General features: G+C 33.1%; 1 protein-coding gene across 2 annotated transcripts in view; it reads left to right on the plus strand.

Moving 5' to 3' along the window:
• The window catches only part of EYS (eyes shut homolog), a 1,666,475-nt gene that overhangs the window by 483,508 nt on the left and 1,162,638 nt on the right, over nt 1-20,329 (plus strand). For both annotated transcript variants that reach the window (XM_067702876.1, XM_067702877.1), the window contains exon 14: nt 15,940-16,199. In XM_067702876.1, the coding sequence (XP_067558977.1) occupies nt 15,940-16,199 (260 nt within the window). The remainder of the gene's footprint in view (nt 1-15,939; nt 16,200-20,329) is intronic.

Genomic DNA, 20,329 nt, shown 5'->3' on the forward strand with positions numbered 1-20,329 from the left:
TTTTCAGCATACGGGTAGTGATCCTCATCTACTCACTGGAGGGACCCGATCTCTCATGGCTGCCAACTCCACCCCCAAGAACATGTTGCCACTGGGCTCCCATGACCCCGACAGTTGTGCCCCCTCTGCACCCTGTCCTCACTGGGGCAGACCCGAGTGCTCCAGGGCAGCCATGGGAGAAGACCCCTGTGGGTGGCCCACATGCAGAGGTGGGGCTAAAACCACAGCAGAGCCCCAGAGGCAGGGTGACTAAGGAAGAGGAATGAAAATATTTCTGGGCACTGTAGATTAAATCCCCACAATCAGCTTGGTAAACCCAGTGTACATGGAATACCTGAATGGAATATGAGTGTTCCCCAAACTGAAACTGGTCTATGGGGACAAGTACACATGAGAGATGGGTCAGGTCAGAGTCTGAGCTGTCCCCACAGTTACCACAGTGGGTCCAGAGACCTACCAAGAGGTATTGGAGGGTCTCCTAGGGAGGCAGAGTTTGGCTGTGACTCAAAGTGGGGACAAGGACACTGACAGCTGAGAACCCAGAAAAATATTATTACTATAATTTGATTTGTTCTGTTGTTGTTTATTTTATTTTATTTTATTTACTTATTTATATTTTTAAACATCTTTATTGGAGTATAATTGCTTTACAATTGTGTGATAGTTTCTGCTTTATAACAAAGTGAATCAGCTATACATATACATATATCCCCATATCTCTTCCCTCTTGTCTCCCTCCCTCCCACCCTCCCTACCCCACCCCTCTAGGTGGTCACAAAGCACTGAGCTAATCTCTCTGTACTATGTGGCTGCTTCCCACTAGCTAGATATTTTACATTTGGTAGTGTATATATGTCCATGCCACTCTCTCACTTTGTCCCAGCTTACCCTTCCCCCTCCCTGTGTCCTCAAGTCCATTTTATTATTTTTTATTTTTTTCAGTTTAATGTATTTTTTATTTTTCTATTTTTACTTTACCTTTTCAGTGTTCTGTGTTTTTCCTTGTTTTGTTTTGTTTTTAATCTGTTTTTTATTGTTTTTGTGTTTGTTTTCTTTCTTTCTTTTTTTTTTTTTTAGTTTGCATTCCACTTTTGCTTTGCTTCTTTTTTTATTTTTGTTAGGTTTGTTTTTAATTGTTTGATTTTGTTTTTGGGTTCTTTTATTTGTCTGGTTGTTCTCTTGTTTTTTGTTTTCTTTGTTTTTGTATGTGTGTGTGTTTCTTTTGTTTTTGTCTGTTTGCTTTTGCTTTTACCATTTGTCTTAGGTTTTGTTAGTCTGTTTGTTTTCTCCCCCTCCTTATTTTTTTTTCCACACCGTGCAGCTTGTAGGGTCTTGATTCCCAGCTGGGGGTCAGGCCTGAGCCTCTGGAGTGGGAGCACCAAGTCCAGGATGCTGGATCCTCAGAGAATTACCAGCCCCAGGGAATATTAACTGGAGAGAACTCTCCCAGAAGTCTCCATCTTGACTCCAAGACCCAGCCCCATGCAACTTCCTGCAGGCTCCACTGCTGGAAGCCTCATGCCAAACAACAAGCAAGACAGGAACACAAACCCACCCATCAGCAAACAGGCTGCCTAAAGTCGTACTAAGCTCACAGACACCCCAAAACACATCACGTGACACAGCCCTGCCCATTCAAGGACAAGATCCAGCTCCACCCATCAGAGCGCAGGCACCAGTCCCTCCCACCAGGAAGCCTACACAAGCCACTAGACCAACCTCACCCACTGGGAGCAGACACAAAAAGCAAGAGGAACTACGACCCTGCAGCCTGCAAAAAGGAGACCTCAAACACAGTAAGATAGACAAAATGCGAAGACAGAAAATTATGTTGCAGATGAAGCAGCAAGGTAAAAACCCACAAGACCAAATAAATGAAGAGGAAATAGGCAATCTACCTGAAAAAGAATTCAGAGTAATGATAGTAAAGATGATCCAACATCTCAGAAATAGAATGGAGGCACAGATCAAAAAAATACAAGAAATGTTTAACAAGGACCTAGAAGAACTAAAGAACAAACAAACAGTGATGAACAACACAATAACTGAAATGAAAAATACACTAGAAGGAATCAATAGCAGAATAACCGAGGCAGAAGAATGGATAAGTGAGCTGGAAGATAGAATGGTGGAAATAACTGTCACAGAGCAGAATAAAGAAAAAAGAATGAAAAGAAATGAAGACAATTTCAGAGACCTCTGGGACAACATTAAACATAGTAGCATTCCAATTATAGGCGTCCCAGAAGAAGAAGGGAAAGATAAAGGGTCTGAGAAAATATTTGAAGAGATTATAGTTGAAAATTTCCCTAACATGGGAAAGGAAATAGCCACCCAAGCCCAGGAAGCACAGAGAATCCTATACAGGATAAACCCAAAAGTGGAAGTTTGCAACCACAGGAAAGACTTGGGAGTGTTGTCCATGGTTTGATATACCATATAAGACCAATAGTTTGATTTATTTCCTTCTTTCCTCCTCTCTCAACCCCATCTGTCCCAGCTTAATGAATTCTATAACAATATACTTTTATACTTCCATCCGTCACATCTTATTAGAGTCTTTAGAGTTGAAGAAACAGCAAAAGAAGCCATTTACCTAACGCACTCCTTTATGCAATCATGTGCTTTCAGACCCTGATCTCAAATCCCAGTTAATACTACTCTGGAAATGACTCACCAGTAGGGATATAATATATTTTACTTGTGAAAATTTGGGAATTAATCAATACCTTATGGTTCATCATCACAAACATGACATGCACATGAAGACAAATCAGTGCAGAGACACTGACAACAGCTGTGTTGGGGCATTCAGAGGGAAAGCCTGAATCACCTGAAAGTCACCTGAAAAGGATTGGGAAAAAGGACCTTCAATAAGCACTCTTATTGAGCTTCTTCCAATATTCCTCATGTTTGTAATATTTCAAGAAATCTTAGGAAGTCAACATCAAAGATAGATATTTAAATTCCTTCAAATGTCCTTCAAGATTTAGCTCCTTTAAATAGAGAAGAGTTATCGTTGGACATTCAAATATTTAGGGTGAAAGTACATTGAAAAGGAGAGACAAGAGAGCCTAAATATGGGAGGAATGTAAACATAATACTCAGATTTTCTTTGTAAATTGAAAGTACAAAAACACTGTGCTTTATGGAACTCCTTATTAATCCAATACATCTAAGTCCAAGCCTGCAAAGTTTTGATGTCTGATACTATAGACATCTTTATGGTCCTGACTTGCTTATTCCAACCCTCTTGCTTTGTTTATAGTTTTCCCCAAAGCCTCCCTGTTTTCATTCCTTCATATGTCCAAACTGTATCTCTCATTCCAGATCAGTTTTTCTCACCATCTCCTTTATGGAATTGTCTCAAAAATCTTTGACCTCACACTAGTTTTGTCTTTTTCATAAGAAATTCTTGGGCCCCTTATTGCCTCTACTTATAACAATAGCTATTATATTTACTTGCTATATTATAAAATCATTAACTCTTTTGTATTAGAACACTGATTTTAGTTTTTCTGACATCCTTCAAAAGATACCGTACTGTGTTTTCCACTAAGTAAGACCTCAATATGTTTATTTTGAATTTAACTGAATTGTTGTTGTTGTTGTTCTTTTCGTAATCTTCTACATTTTGGAGTACTAGAAAGTAGTTGTTGCAATTTTTATTATCATTTTGTTTTAGAAAAATTTTATGTCATATACTTAAGTTATACTTTACTCTGAGGAATGCTGACAATAAAGTGATACATTTTCTTTATCAAAAAAAAACTAGTGGTGATCCTGGAGAAGCACTAATCTTATCTTCTATTTCAGATGTTTGAGGACTAGAGACCAGAATCTCTTTCACTATAGTAGGTCAGCTGCATTCAGAAGTTGTTATTCTGGGAAGCTTAGGATTTGTGTAAAGTTTATTGCAGCAGAAACCTGGAGGGAAAAGGGGTTTCTCTCTTGTGCAGCAGCTCTCTTCTTGCCACAGAGAAGAGAAGCACCAGAAAAAAAGATGAGCACATCCACATCATCACTATGGTGATGATGCCAAGCTAAGCAGAAAGTCAACTGATGGATGACAACTTGGCTGTCACTCAACCCCAGAGATGCCCTGCCAAGGAAAAATGAGATCGATATCAATCAGATTTCCAATGAATGATGTTAAAATGATTGAATTCCATCATATCATGTGGGCATTGAGGGGGTCCAAAGAGAATTCAGTCACCTTTTTTATGGACAAATACCATGCATAGATGGATATCTATATGTAAAAGATGAAACAGAACAAATAAAAGAATAAACAAGAATCATGGGCTGATAACACATGATACAGAATAAAAGGAGGACTTGAAATTAGGAGGCAAAGCAAACCACTGAAAGAAAGTTGTTTAATTTTAAGGGTATTGCATGTGCTAAGTGAAAAATTTGCTGGTACAGAATTGTATTAAGAAAAACATAAAATTTTTAATCTCCTACCCAACCCAATACTCAATATATCCATATTTAATAATAATGGTCTTAATCAAAGCACCCACTCTAATCCAGGTACTTTTCTAAATAATTTACAGGTAGTAGCTAAATTAGTCTCTACTTGAGAAAGATATTTTATTGTCTCAATTTTTAAGGACTGAGACTGAGAAATAACCTGTTCCAGTTTACAAAGCTACTATAATAAGGAGCTTGAATCCAAAACATCTGATCCTCTGAGTATGTTTCATTCTATGTTTCTTACTGCCTTTGTAAGCTTCTAAATTTTTCTGAATATACAGAAGTACATATATACAAACATTATGACACTATTGGAATCAAATTTATGTATTATATCGATTATATGTTATATAGTACTATTTAAAATGAGTCTCTTTCTACCTTATTACATAAAAATATATCATTTAAATTGCTTATTTAAGATACTATAACCAGTGCCTTCTTAATGTTATTTAGATTTTTTTGCCATTGTAAACAATGAAACAGAGAAGAACTTTGAACACATATGTTTGTGGTCTCACATGCATGTATTTTTACAAGTAAAATGAAAGCATTTTGCATTCACTCCTGGTGACTGTATCACAGGTTTAAATGCCCTAGGATCAAACTCTGAGATGGAAATTGCCATGCTGGAGGTTTATTGTGGAGTGCTCTTGATATATGTGCAGTGTTCTTGTACATCATTTATATCACAATAAGGTTTTTGAAAAATAAAATAGCTGAGGGAGAGTAAAAGATGAAGAATTGGACAGAAGCAAGAGGATGAACTGCCATGGAAAGACCCAGAGGCTCCCAATCCCACTGGACACTCTAGAGCAGAGATGGTCCTATACAGTTTCCTCACTTTGAGGAATGGAGGCTTGGCATTTATCTCCCTGCATTGAGCAATCACTGGGTATGAGCTGTCCCAAGAAAAGGGGAGAGACTTTGAGTGAAATGGCTCTTTCCAACTGAGGGAAATTCTCATAGCTGTCAGCCATCCATACTCCCAGGAGCCAGGGAAATGAGGGCTGCAGTCCCAGATAGGACAGCATCCTCTAGAACATGTAGTTAATGATATAGTTATGATGCACTTTAAAATGTGTAATGAGGATGAATCTTATGTTAAGTATTCTTACCACAAAACACACACACACTCAAAAGAACACAAGGAAATTTGTGGGGAAGATGAGTATGTTTACTACCTTGATAATGGTGATGGTATCACAGGTGTATGCATATGTACAAACTCATCATTAAAGATGTGCAAATTTTTGTGTGTATCAATCATACCTCCCTATAAAGATAGAGAGATAGATGATAGAAAGATAGATAGATAGATAGATAGATAGATAGGTAGATAGATAAATAGAAACCATATCTTACACCCTCAGATATATATATATTTGTTTCTTATAATTTCTGTAAGATACTACTTCAGGAATCTGGTTAACTTTTATTCCTGGGATAAATTATAAGAGACAGATTAGTAGGATGAATTATAACACCTACTCTTGCATCTGGTCCAAAGGCCATAATTAATATAATTCATCCCCCTTCCCCCATACACTTTGTATTCTCTTTACCATCAACTGGAATCTCTCTGGTCTTGCTCTAAACGTAGAGTCTATGTTATAATTCACCTACCAGAGCTTTCCATAAACTTTGTAAGATATCTTTTGTCATCACTAGTACCACTAACACCTCTCATACTACAGAGCGTGTTGAATCTCATGGTGCAACACGCAAGTCTACTTGCACTTCAGCCTGAACATGTTGCCAAGTCTTCTACTCTGAGACTCATTTAAAGCCTCTAGCATCTATTTCCCTAGGTGAATGGGTAAGAGCAGTATTTTTGCCATTAAATCCGGAGGCCTACCAAGTGTCATACTTCCTTTTTAGTGGTGCAACGTATAAGATGCAACAGTTTATCTTCACTGCACAAGGTAAAGATGCAATAATCTGTCTTTAATTTGGATGGTATATGTGGGCATGCTCCAGATCATTGGATCTCTAGCAACCTCCATTATGTAACAGGACCCCAGTCTTCATAGGCTTTATCTCTCACCACCCAGAGCACATCCATCTTCAACAAGCCTTCATCATATTTGCCATTTGTCATTCATTCATTTGTCATTCACTAAGATAATAATAATAAATAACATCATCAGATCAAAACAACAGTCTGCAGAAAGCCCAGACAGTCTACCCTCCTTTATATTATATTATTACAGAGAGTGGAAAAGATAGCTTAGCCCCGAGGCAAGACCTTAAATGTATACTGTTTTCTGTTCCAAATGAATATACACTGTTTCTGACCATCCTACCTGATAGGGATAGAAATTCTCCACATTCCTGGCCACATAGTGTGTATCTGAGTCAGTGCTAATCTGCTGGATGAAATGTACCCCATTTGGTAAACAGCAGCAGTCAAGCTATTACATGGTTGAGCTTGAGTAGTCTTCCGCCATCTCCAAGGTGATGCTTGTTTTTTGAAGGGACCAATCTGGTGAGTAGAGTGGAGAAATGATGGTGGACCCTCCTTTTGTCCTCAGAGCTGGTGCTATCTTTGCTTTTTCCCAGCAGTGTTATATTGCTTTTAGTTTATGATACTGCCTGGAGAGTGGGAGTTTAAATGAGGAGACAGGTTCCAAGACTTCCAATTTGCATTCTCTATAGTTCTAATCCCCAAGCAAAGAAATGATGTGAGGGTTCTACCAACTAAAATGTAAGCCCAATTCAAGTATATATTCAGGGACTGGGGGAATGACAACTGGAACCAGGGGACCTGCTGTGAGCTACACCTGGACCAGGTGCATTTATTACCTTGCTTCCATGTGCCCCCATTCTAATGTCAGGGCAATGAAGCTTCAGAAACCTAGAGGTCAATAACAAATTGAAATCAAGTCCAACATTCTCGAAATGTTTGGCACTCTTTCTCATAAATGTAGTTACAAAAGTCAACAGCCATAGGTCTTGTTGGTGGAATCATTACTATATCTTGCTATCATGTTGTAGGGTATATTTTTCCTGGGCACTTAGCCTCTCCTTCAATCAGTGAAGTTGGGGTCTGAAAACTGGGCAAGGGATTATCATTTTTAGCTGGAGGGCTGCCCTCAGACTCCTAATTATCCATTCTTGATTCATCCAATCTACTTTGCCCCAAGAGAAAATGTGTTCTATTGTCTCCATAGTTCTCTGAGGATCTTGGACACAGACGGCCTCTCTAACCTTGGTGATAATTATAATTGTGCCCTACTTTCTCTGATGGTCATGAACAACCACCTAGTCATTTTAAATTTCCTATCATCCCTATTACTTATGGGATGCCAATTTTGGTAACATTATCTCCTATAATCAGACCTGGACTACAGGGAACAGCCAACACTAAGCTTCTCAGTGAAGCTGGAGCACCTCTGAAAACTGTATATCTTATCACTTTGATAAGAAGGATGGTGTCTGGGTCCTCTGCAGAATATGGTCATTGTGTGACCTTATATAGCATCCATCGTTTAGCATGCTCATTTCTCTTAGCTTCTGATTTCTTTCTCCATTGTTTGCCATGAGCATTCTTGTATATCATCTCCAGTTAATATGGACCATCAATTTCTACAAGTTTCCAAGATTGACTACAAAGTTCCAAGAAGGAAATAGGATCATAGGTATACATACTTTCCATGTAGCCCCTGTGAGACAGGTGGCCCTTGAGCGACATTTCTTGGAAGAGATTTCTCTGCCTCAACTTCCTTCTCCCTTTTTCTCTCTTCCTCATCTCTGTTTCTCTTATTTCTTTTTATAATCTCATACTTCCATTAAAAATAGATAAATATGGGTGCTTTCTAGATTTTTTAAAAAGGAAATGTTCTAAATCTTACATTTTAATAAAATATTAATCGGTTCATAATAATTTCTATATGTCTAAATACTTGTTAACTTCCTTCTTAAGTAAGTTTATTTTCAAATATTTTTATCGTTGGCTAAGCAAAAATGTGCTGCTGTTCATAATTAATTGAATTGTATGCATACAGTGTAGAACTAAGTGTGTATTATTGGTACTTAGTGTATTTGTGATGCATATTACTCCTTTTGGAGATTTTATATATATATATATATATATATATATATATATATATATATATATATATATATGGTAACAAATATAGCATTTATTGTAATGCTAGTCCCAACAACAAACCAAAGATTTATTCATTTCCTACTTGCTTATAGTACAATTTCTAAATGTACAAAAGTGCTATGGCTTTTTCTTGCTCAGTCAATTTCCTTCTGAGACTTAAAGTCTGGTGTTTATTAAATATGGAGTTAAAATGTTTCTCCCTGTAAAACTTCTGACATACTGTGTACTTAGGAATTATTTTGCAAAATATTCATAAATTGGTTTAAGTTCCATATCTCAGTACTTTAGTTCCTTAAAGTAACACGCTGCAGCCTGTTTTGTATTCTACTTGTCTGTCTCCTACTCAAATTGTACTTGAAAGAAAAAATACTTACATACATTAGAGTTTTTATTTATTCTTACACTGTATTTAAAAGATGTATATGTATTTTTCAAGTGTTATTTGAATACAATTTGAACAAGTTGCATGTGTATAGTTTATAAACATTATGAATGCATATACACATGCATACATATACTTAAGTACAATTTTAAGGAGTAAAAAAGGTGCAAATATACATTTGCATGTGTAAATATAAAGGTGCAAATATAAAATATGAATATGTAGGAAATTATATTTAAAAGCAGACTTACATTGACTTGTCCAAAGGATCTATTTTGGAAAAAAACAAGGGCCAGAAGTAATAATTAATTGCTCAGGAAAACTGACACAGCATCAATTTTCTGTGTTTATACACACACACATACCATCAAAGCAAAAAATGAAATGTAAAATACAAAAATTTAAAGATGTTAAATTTATATATTTTAAATATAAACTGAGTTTATGGTTAAAGATGAGTCATATAAGTGATGGTGTTACTCATGTTTATAGCTTAGCCATATTCCTGGATCGACAGGTAAACTCACAGAATGGTCTTGTAGTCAGCATTTTTATATGTATTTTATTCAGATTATTGTTAAAGTCATTTTCAAGATTAATTTCTTATGCTCATTGTAGCTTAAAAAATCTACTGCAATCTGATCTTCTGTCTCAGTAGTAAGTGCTCCATCATTATGGTTTCCATGTTATAATCACAATGGCAAAAATGTTCAACTGCTCTTGCTGTCTGGAAGGAACATGGTTGGCTTTGGTTTTCTAGTCCCAGATTTAAGGTATAAACTTGGGTTTTCTTCCAAATACAGCATGAGTTTCATCAGAGTTAGTTCAGGTTCTGAGTGAGTATACAAGAGGCCTGACCCACTGAAGCTCCTGCCTCTGTTTGTCTGGCTCTGCAGCTTATTGCTCTGAGATGAGGGTGCTCTGAAGCTTGAACAAAGCCTTGTATTGCTTTTCAGGGCTGCTCACCTGCCTAGAGAACATCTTGAATTCAACAACTGCAAAAATCAGTATTGATCAGTTGTCTTCTTACAAAGAACAGGAGATGAAATCATATAGAATATAGGAAACATAGATAATTGAAATAGAATTATACCAGTGAAATATCCAAATAGTTCATTTGCATCAAAATGTACATTGCTTAAAAATATAGAAAATTCTTCCAGTATAGATAGATAACTTACATATAGATTTTATTTACAATGGATAAAGAATAGTATACTTTGCAAATTATAAAGTATATATCTTTAAAATATATATACACACACATATATGTGTGTGTATGTGTGTATATATATATATATATATATATATATATACACACACACATATATATATATATATATACAGTGAGGCTTGATAGACTGGATAGAAAAGATCTTTTCCTATTAATATTAAAATATAAATTCTTTCATTTAGAATATATACTCAATAATAAGGTCTTCACTCTCAAAAAATAAAAATAAAATTTAAAAAAAAAGATTTGTTTTCTATCTATCAAGCACTTGTTAGGTAATCAAACTAGTAGGATTCTTTCCTGCTTATTCTTTCACATTCAGAGATTCCATAAAATATTGAATAATGTATAGTGTAATACTGAGTGGCTAATTTTATATTTTTAATAAATTAACTTCGTGTTTTAGTAAAAAAGGCCAGTGTTAAACTTGATTGATGCTAAATTATTCCCAGTAATACTTATTAGAATGGCCCTTGAATTTTTATCCCAAGCCTTGATTTTTCCACAGAGTCCCATTATTGGAATTTCTTACTGCACACAAGACAGCATCTTAAATTATGCAGTTAATTTAAGTTACGGTGTATTAAGCATTAGTACCCTCTCCTCTCCCTCCCCATCACTCCATTCCCAATCTCACCTGATGGCACTATTTTCTCTTCAACACTGAATTTAAAATCCACAGAATCCTCCCCATTACCCACTCAGCCTCATCAGCTTATAATCAAGTGTTCTCAAGCCTTCATCAGAAATCTACTTCAAATCTGGTATACCTTATTAATGCCATTGTTTAGGTTCTTGTCATCTTTTATCAGCAATAAAACAATAGCTTTCTAAAAGATTTTCACGCTACCAACCTCTTCCTAATTTAGTCCATTTTCTACTCTGTAACAATCTGATTGTGTTACTATGGTACTGAAAAACAACAATAAAAGCTTAAATATCTTCTAGGGTAGGATGCAAAAAAAGTTTCAGCATTGCTGTTGCTGTTTTTTTTCAACCTTGCCCTGCTGTAACGTTTTAGGCCAGCTCCCTCTGTTCATTCCACCCATAACAATCTTCTCCTGTTACCAGCTCGGGTCCTTGCACTCTTTATCAATAGAAATTGATAAGAGGACAGGTGAGGTTTTACTGGGGCTCTGCTGCGGCAAAAACAAGTAACAGGTGTCCTTCTCACTCCCTGAGGGGGACGAACCAGTCACTTAAATGGGGTAGCGGTGGGGGCGGATCTGTGGGTTGGGCTGAGGGGCAGCTTAGGTGGTGTGTCCACCCCTCAGTGCAAGGGCCATGCGCAGTACTTGCTTTTGCTCCAGACACCTCGGGAGTGGCAGTTGGTTTTTGGTCTTTTTTGTATCTTCTTGTTCATAATTGCTCCCACTGCACATGAATGCAGTTATTTTTAGTTGCTTATAGTTTCTTTGTATTTTGTTGCTTGAGGAGACTTTTGTCCAGGTGCAAGCACTGCAGCAAAGGGTCCCAGGTCCCAGACTGTCTCACTCGTATGTTTTAACATCTTAACACTTTCATGTTGTTCTTCAGAGTAGACTTTATCCTGTTTTCTGACTTTAATGTTTACCAATAAAATAGTTTATTTGAAATAAATGTTACCAATCTGAATGAGCTAAATGCTTTCCCATTTTTTTCCAAGATAATTGCAGTGGTTAAGTCAACAGTAGTGACCATCTTAAGATTCATTATTAATATAGTTTTGTTGATGGTACCACTGATGCTATAATTAAATGAACAAACAGGTGAATGGATATAGCAAAAAAATAAAGATTGAATGACTTAGTTTGAGTAGCCCATATTTTTTATTTCTTCCTTTTTCTAGTAATAGTACTATTTTATTATTCACAGTCTTATCATTTCTTTTTCACCTGCTAGTTTTGTTTGGAATTTTATTTTGCATATAAGTAATGGCTGTAACAAACAATAAGTGAACTAGTTTTTATACGAAAAGATCCTTTTAAATTACATATATTTTTAGATTTGTATTTATAAGATTGTAGCCTTAAAACCTGGTATACCTGTGTAAAACATAGATAAATATTGCTGAACAATATTTAGTCACTGGATATCAATATTTATGGTAAGATAAGCATGCAGAATGGTAAGTATTCAGAAGCTGGAATCTACTAAAACTTTTTAAGCTAATTTATTTCTTTCATGAATACTCTTTTTTTCCTATTTCATTACAATGACACTACTTTATTTTCTATTATTAGCTTTGGTTCTTTAAATCAACATTTAAGAATTGAAATGCTGTTCTTAGAAGGAATCCAATGTGTTTATGCCAGTGGATTTTTGGTTCTCTCTCTAGGAAAGACAGCAAATTATAATATATTAGTCTACCATTAAGTACACACTAAATTAGTTTTCAAATATTTACTACTGGAAATTGTATATTTGAAAAGTCATAGAGTATGTGTTTTTGTTTAGTTGTTTTTTTAATCCATAAAGACTCTGCCTCTAGCTGTGCGTTTGAAATATCCTGCCAGATCATACTGAATCCTTAAATTATTTCATGGTACACCTAGGAACCAGATTGAAGCTCTCACATAAAATATATTTTTCCATCCACCAAGGACAAACTTCTCTGGTATGTTCAAAAGCAGATTCAAATATATAAGTGTATAGTCTGATTTTTAATTACTAGTAATGACTTTGTTCCTTGGAACCTTATTTTCTACAATATATCCACTGACCTACATAGCCTTTGGTCTCATCAATTCTGTTGATGCACCAAAGCCTCGATCCTCATAAGGACACCACATGAAATCTTGGCAACCTGTAATTTGAGACGATAAAACAAACCTTCAGTGCATATGCTAAATACTTAAGCATTGAAGGTTATACACAGGGAACTCTTTTAAAATAATTAAGTTGCAATTATGTACTCATGAAAGAATACAAGAAAAAGAAAAACAAATATCTGTGCAACACCCCCTTAAAAGTAATTTCAAGTAAAATAAATGCACTGAAGCTACTTTATTGAGATTTGGTTATGCCTAACTTTAATGTTATTTCACAAAATGTTGAATGATCTTATAATGGATTTGAAACATGCAAAAAAAAAAAAAAGAGGGAAACTGGGAGGAAGATGTCTGGCTTTCAGAGCTCAAGTTTGTTAACCATATGACCATATGACTTTGGATAAATCACTTGTATCCTTTGTACTTCAAGCCATCTCATTTGTATAGTGAGAGTAAGAATAGTTCTACTAATTTCAAAGTTTTATTGGAAGTATCACATTATGTAATATATTTGACAGTTGTGACAAATAGGATGTAATTTGAAAAATGAAAATTAGCACTAGAAATTGAAACAATACTCATTTTTGAGATGCATATTTTATTTAGGCATAAATAGGGTAAAAAATGTTTTTTTTTTAAATTCTGTGACAGCACCTCGTAACCACTTTGGGTAACTGGGCAATGTTGATGTCAGGATCTATATACACTTTTTATTCATTATCTCATTTAATCTTTACAACAATTTGCTGAGATTATCAAATTCATTAAGCTCGTCTATATGATTCTAACTAAAGACCTTATATTAATTAATATTTATAATATTTTCAACATATATTATATACATGAGAGTATGGGGATTCAGACAATTCTTACACATCAAGGAATCAGAGCTTAACAGTGGAGGAAAGCCATGCAAATGTTCATAATACAAGGTAATATAAGTGTTGAATTCTTAAAGGGTGTGGCAAACACATTTTAGAGCAAATGAAGGCAGGTGCAGGATTAGCAAGTAAGTGATAGTATTGCCTTTTCTGGAAAATTTTCAGTTTTACTAAGTGACATAGGAGATAATCAAAGATGAACAGAAGAGCACCTGAGACACTTTTGTAAGTGAAAGAGTACCCTGTAAATAATTTTATTAAACAAAAGACCTAATCCAGGACTGTCTAGGGAAACGAGGATGGATAGTCACCAAAATAATGTCATTATTTTTTTAGAAAGAAAAATGAAAGTATCAATTATTTTTACTCATTCTTAAGGGAAATAACATATTCAAAATATATATTTATATTTCAAAGGTATGAATTGTTTCAGTTGTAAAGTTTGCCTTATGCGAACATACCTTACAAAGAAATATTCAATTTGCATGGTAGCAATCTCTTTCTGCACATTACCAAATTAAAAAATAAAATAATAGCTGTAGAATCCACTGTTTTTTTCTTTTTTTTTTAGACTGGATTTATTCTTATTGAACTAGTAGACATATTATTAATCAATTATGACTCCAATCATCTTACCACCTATTAATTTTAGTATTCGTTTCAATGGCAACTATATCTATCTAGAATTCAAGCTCATGAACAGGTGCAAGCCAGTCATTCAGCTCTCTCCTCTCACTGTACTGGTATCTTCTGTATTTATTAATATGGAATGGTCTAAACATGAGGTTCTTTCTTTCCCTTACTCTTTCTTTCTTTCTTTCTTTTTCTTTCTTTCTTTCTTTCTTTCTTTCTTTCTTTCTTTCTTTCTTTCTTTCTTTCTTTCTTTCTTTCTTTCTTTCTTTCTTTCTTTCTTTCTTTCCTTCCTCCCTCCTTTCTTTCCTACCTTCCTTCCTTCCTTCTTTCCTCCTCCTCTCTCTCCCCTCCTCTCCTCTCCTCTTTCTTTTAAGCAAGATATTGCTTATCATGAACAAATTAGATCTTTCAGCAATGTAATACTTTTTTAAAGTTATCTTAACTATCTAAACTATCAGCAATGGAAATTTTTTTCTCTAAAAACAGTTCTTCTAGTATCTCCTGTGCCTTGTCCCATGATGTGCTACTTGCCGATGGTACATTTACTCACAATTTGGGGCTCTACCTGCCCACAGACTGACACCTGCTCTCTCACTGAACCTGCCCTCAGTGTAAAATTGATGTCCATTCAGTCAGTAGATCGACAATACTCACATTGACTCTGTGTCTGCAGGTTTCACTATTATCTGTTCATTTACCTTATTTGAATAATACTTCATGTGGAAAACGCTTTTTCCTACACTGTTAGAATCCTCCTGCTCTTAGGAGCAGAACTAGCCTAGCTTGATGGAAAATGTTTGGCTAAAGTGCTTTTTGAAATCAAAATTTCCAAGAGAAATTTGAGAGAGACTGAGCTAGAGTCTGTGATATATAGACAAACATCCAAATTCTTTACTTTTTTGTTTGCTTTCTCTTCAATTTTCCTACATTATTCAAATATTAATAGAAAAGATGTTTTTTAAAGCTTACAAAAACTGAAACAAAAACAGCTGCTTAACATAAAGTATCACCTTGTGATAAATACTCTTGTGATTTGAAGAATCACACGTTGTTAAAGCAATTGAATTAAATATCATCTTAGGCTTATAAACAGTGATCCCATCTGTGAAAATTATTTTACATAAAAGAAATACTTGAGGAAATGTTCTCAATTGTTATTTCAGCTCAACAGTTGCTAAAATTGCAATTGGCAGCCTTGTTGTTCTCAGATACGTCTCAGTGGCCTATGTTAGAAAATTTACCAAATGCTTCTTAAATCTCTATCAGTCAATAAAGTCAGTTTGGCAGTAACATACATTAAGTTTTCTCAGGAAATTAGGCAAACAATATTTTAAAATATGTGTAATTTATTAATCTTGTTATAAATGAGAAAATGCCACACATTCGTTCAATGTAGTCATTACATCGAAAATGTGAAGAATGAATTTGAAATAGTATGGTTCATATTTCTTAAATATTCATTTCAGCTGTGACTGTACATCTGGATGGACTGGACAGAATTGTAGTGAAGAAATAAATGAATGTGACTCTGACCCATGCATGAATGGAGGTCTTTGTCATGAATCTTCCATCCCTGGGCAATTTGTGTGCCTGTGCCCACCCTTTTATACTGGAAAATTTTGCCATCAACACTATAACCCCTGCGATCCACTCAGCGATCCTTGCCAAAACAATTCAACATGCTTGACTTTGGTAGATGGAAATCATTATTGCATTTGCAGAGAAGGTAAGGGCTTATATTTGTTTTAATGTTTGATCTCATTGTTTGTTTTGTCCATATAGGCTGGTAGCTTCTTAAGAATGGGTGAGAGAAAGATCTATATATGGGGGAATATCTGACTCCAAACTCAGATATATAAACATACTGGGGAAATAATATAAAAAGTTAACCTGAATAGCATGGGGGGAAAGGAGAGACTTTATAACTTTGGTTCTTTTTAAAACTAAGTTCTTTCAGAAATCCTCTCTTATTCTTTGTTAACAGTCTTTCTTTCCTGAATAATTTTCTCCATGTAGTGTTCCTAACAACAGCAGTAGTTAGAAATGGGCATAGGTTCAATCTACAGTAACCAAATGCTTCACTATATCTTTTCCCATGGAGCATCACTTCTTTCTGCTTAGATTGCTAAACTAGTATCATGTGACTCTGGTGGCTACTTTGTACAATAAGAGAGATCCCATGTAAGAGACAGAGAATGGGCAGATCAAAGGACATCATTGGAGCCCCTGGACCCTGTCACACTTGAAGCCAGGCTGCTTCTGGTTTCTTGGGTCATATCAAACAGTAACTTAATTTATTATCATTAAAGATGATTGATTGAGATCTCTTCAGTTGTAACTGGAAGAGGTCTGGTTAATTTGCAGGAGCTCTGAGTAAATGTTTGCTGCTCCTGTATTGTGGGCTATGCAAAAGATATTACCATCTTCAGCGGGAATGCTTCTGCCATAAAATTAGCCCATGGTTGATTTTTGGCATAACTGGAATGTGTCATAAACATAATATATATATAAAAAAACAGCTATTTATTTTCTAATAGTTACTTATGTGTTTATATCTCTTTCCTTGTTACTGACTTTACTAGAACAGGAGTCCTTTAAAGATAAGGACAATGCTCATTTAATCTTCTGTCCAAAAAAGGCCAATTTAGACTGTATTCATTCATTCGTTGTCTTGGTCAAAGTAATTTCCCCTTTGTTTCTACAAATCCTCGAAGATTTCCTGAGGATATAAGGTAATCTTCTATAATGATACGTAGAGGCAAGTCCATGAACCTGTGTAAATGGCAGAAACTTCTGGGCCTTCTGAGGGATTAGAACTAGAATCTGGAAATCCATTAGTAATTATTTTTGTAAAATTGACATGGGCTTTATAAAGCATACAACACAGTTGTATAAAGCATATGAGTAAATGTTTCCAGGAATGAGGCAGAAACATAGAGCTAAAACAAAACATGAGGGGAGCGCCAACGTCATGAAAATCACAGTAATTATGAAGTAGATAATAGAATATTATTCTTTATAACAAAGATTGAAAGTGAAATTTTTGAAAAAATAGTCAATAGCAGGGGAAGAGCTAATTTACTCCACAGAATTATTCCATGATGCTTTACCTCTGCTACTAATATATTCTAAGAATATAAGTAATAGACAAATGTTTCTTGAGGAGCAGTAGTATATTTCCTCAATATGAATACAACCGCCTCCATTTTCACCAGAGATAATTTTCTACAAGATAGGCATTTTTTTCAAATAATATTTTAATAATTCATTTTCAATTCATAAATGAATTTAATAAATGTATATAATCTTGTAAGATTAATTTCCTGTTGTGGGATTAGGGGAAAGTAAGTTTGGAGATATCATAAAAGCTTCTTGTCTCCTAGCAAACAATAATAAGATTGCTAAACTCCAGAGCACGCACAAAAATAGCTTAGGGACAATTTACACTGTGCCATAGTACGTGAGCAAAATCACTTTTTTTCTTGGAACGTCATCATTCTACAAAAGGCTTCAGAGATTATGACTCTTCAAAGCAGTGCTTTGGGTAGAGTGGCATGTGGGCACAGTGAATCTTCTGTTTATTCATTTTTAATTATTATTCAGCACAAAGTATTGGTGGAGTGCACATCATTTCTAAAATATTTTGTTTTATATATATAAACATATTTATATATAAACATAAGTTTTATATATAAACATATATATGTTTATATATAAATATATTTATAACATAACTACTGTAAAAAAGTTTTATATATATAAACATATATATGTATATTTATATATAAATATATATTTATATATTATAAATATATAAATATATAATATTATTATACATAATACATAATAGTATATAGTATAATAATGTAATTATAATAATTTTACATGTATTATTAATTTATATATCATTTTGATATATAATTTATATATCATTATATTTATATATCAAATATAATTATTAATTATAATTTATATATCAATATATATCATTTATATATCTTATATATAGAATATATTAGTATTTAATATATATTGTATATAACATATAATAAAATGATACATTATATATGTTAATATATAATATATTAATATATATTATAATACAATATATTATATATTATACTACATATTATATATAAAATATATATAACATATATTTTATATAATGTAAAATCTATGTTATATTATATAATATATTATATAATATATAATAGATGTCATGTAATATAATATATTATATATTATAATTTATAATATTTATAATAAGATATAAATAACATATATTTATATAATTATAAATATAATATATTATAATATAATATATTATATATAATTATAAATATAATTATACTATAATAATATAATATATTATATATAATATATGTCATATTATATGAAATAATATATAATGATACTAAAAACAATATGTTATATTATTCAGCATATATTATGTAATGATATATGTTATATTATAATAATATAGTTAATATATTATATATAATATAATATATATTATAAGTATATAATATACTAAAAACATCATAAAATATCCTTAAAATTTATATTATATTATTTATAATAATATTATAAATTATGTATTATATAGACATATAATAATATATTTAATATGCTTAATATGTTATGAATATAATGCATATGATATATATTTTATATAATATATTATATATAACATAATGCATTACTAATTATTATATAATATAGAAGATGTTGCAGAAAAAACAGAATGAACTTTTTGGCCAACCCAATATTATATTATAAGATGTCATATAATATATTATATATAATATTTATTATACTATATAATATATAGTATACCACCCATTATTATTAAATTAAATTATATAATATATTATATTATTATAAATTACAATATATTATTATAGTATATAATAATATATATTATTTTTAATATAATGTATTATATTATATACATATTATGTTATATATATTATATAATGTTATATTATTATACAATACATAATATATATTATATGTTATATAATATATCATGTGTAATATTGTATATATGTTTAATATATTATTTATATGTAAATATACAAGTATACATATAAATGTTTTATATATAAACATATTTTTATATATATGTTTTTATTTAAACATATTTATAACATAACTATTGTAAAAATGTTTACTTACTATTGCCTTTACTGGTATTCTTCAACCTCTGTAGCAGATCAAAGCTAAAGTCAGCAACATTAAAAAACTACCTTAGAATATTAAAAAGAGGTCGACTATTGGATACCATAAGCACTATGCTGTGATTTAATTTTATAGCTGTTATTTAAAATAAGCTGTATTTCAGAGCCATCATATCATTTCTTTAAGAAAATATTCTGATCAAATTCCATTTTTAAAAGTACTGAAATTGTAAACCACAAAGAATCCCAAGACTTAACATCTTAGACAGGATTTGGAAGGTGCACTAGAACTCTTTTTAAGTTGTTGGTGTTTGTCAAGTGACTAGAATATGGCAGGTTCATGAGACAAGAGTGTTAAGGCTTAACAACTGAGAGTTGAGCATCCACATTTCTGAAATTTTGTTCATAACTTTTAATCAGTTTATAAATTTTATCACAATTTAAATATAAGTATAAATAAAATCCCAGAGCTATGGTGATAATGTAACTACATACTAGACAACTAAATTATAAATGGTGTTAAAATTTACCTTGAAGTTAGTAATTCCCTGGCTGTTCAGTGGTTAGGACTCTGTGCTTTCACTGCTTGAGGGCCCAGGTTCTATCCCTGTTTAGGGAACTAAGCCGCATGGCCAAAAAAAAAAAAAAAAAGTTAATACTTTGATTTATGCCAAAT

The sequence above is a fragment of the Pseudorca crassidens genome, chromosome 13 (assembly GCF_039906515.1).
Source record: "Pseudorca crassidens isolate mPseCra1 chromosome 13, mPseCra1.hap1, whole genome shotgun sequence".
Classification (NCBI taxonomy): Eukaryota; Metazoa; Chordata; class Mammalia; order Artiodactyla; family Delphinidae; genus Pseudorca; species Pseudorca crassidens.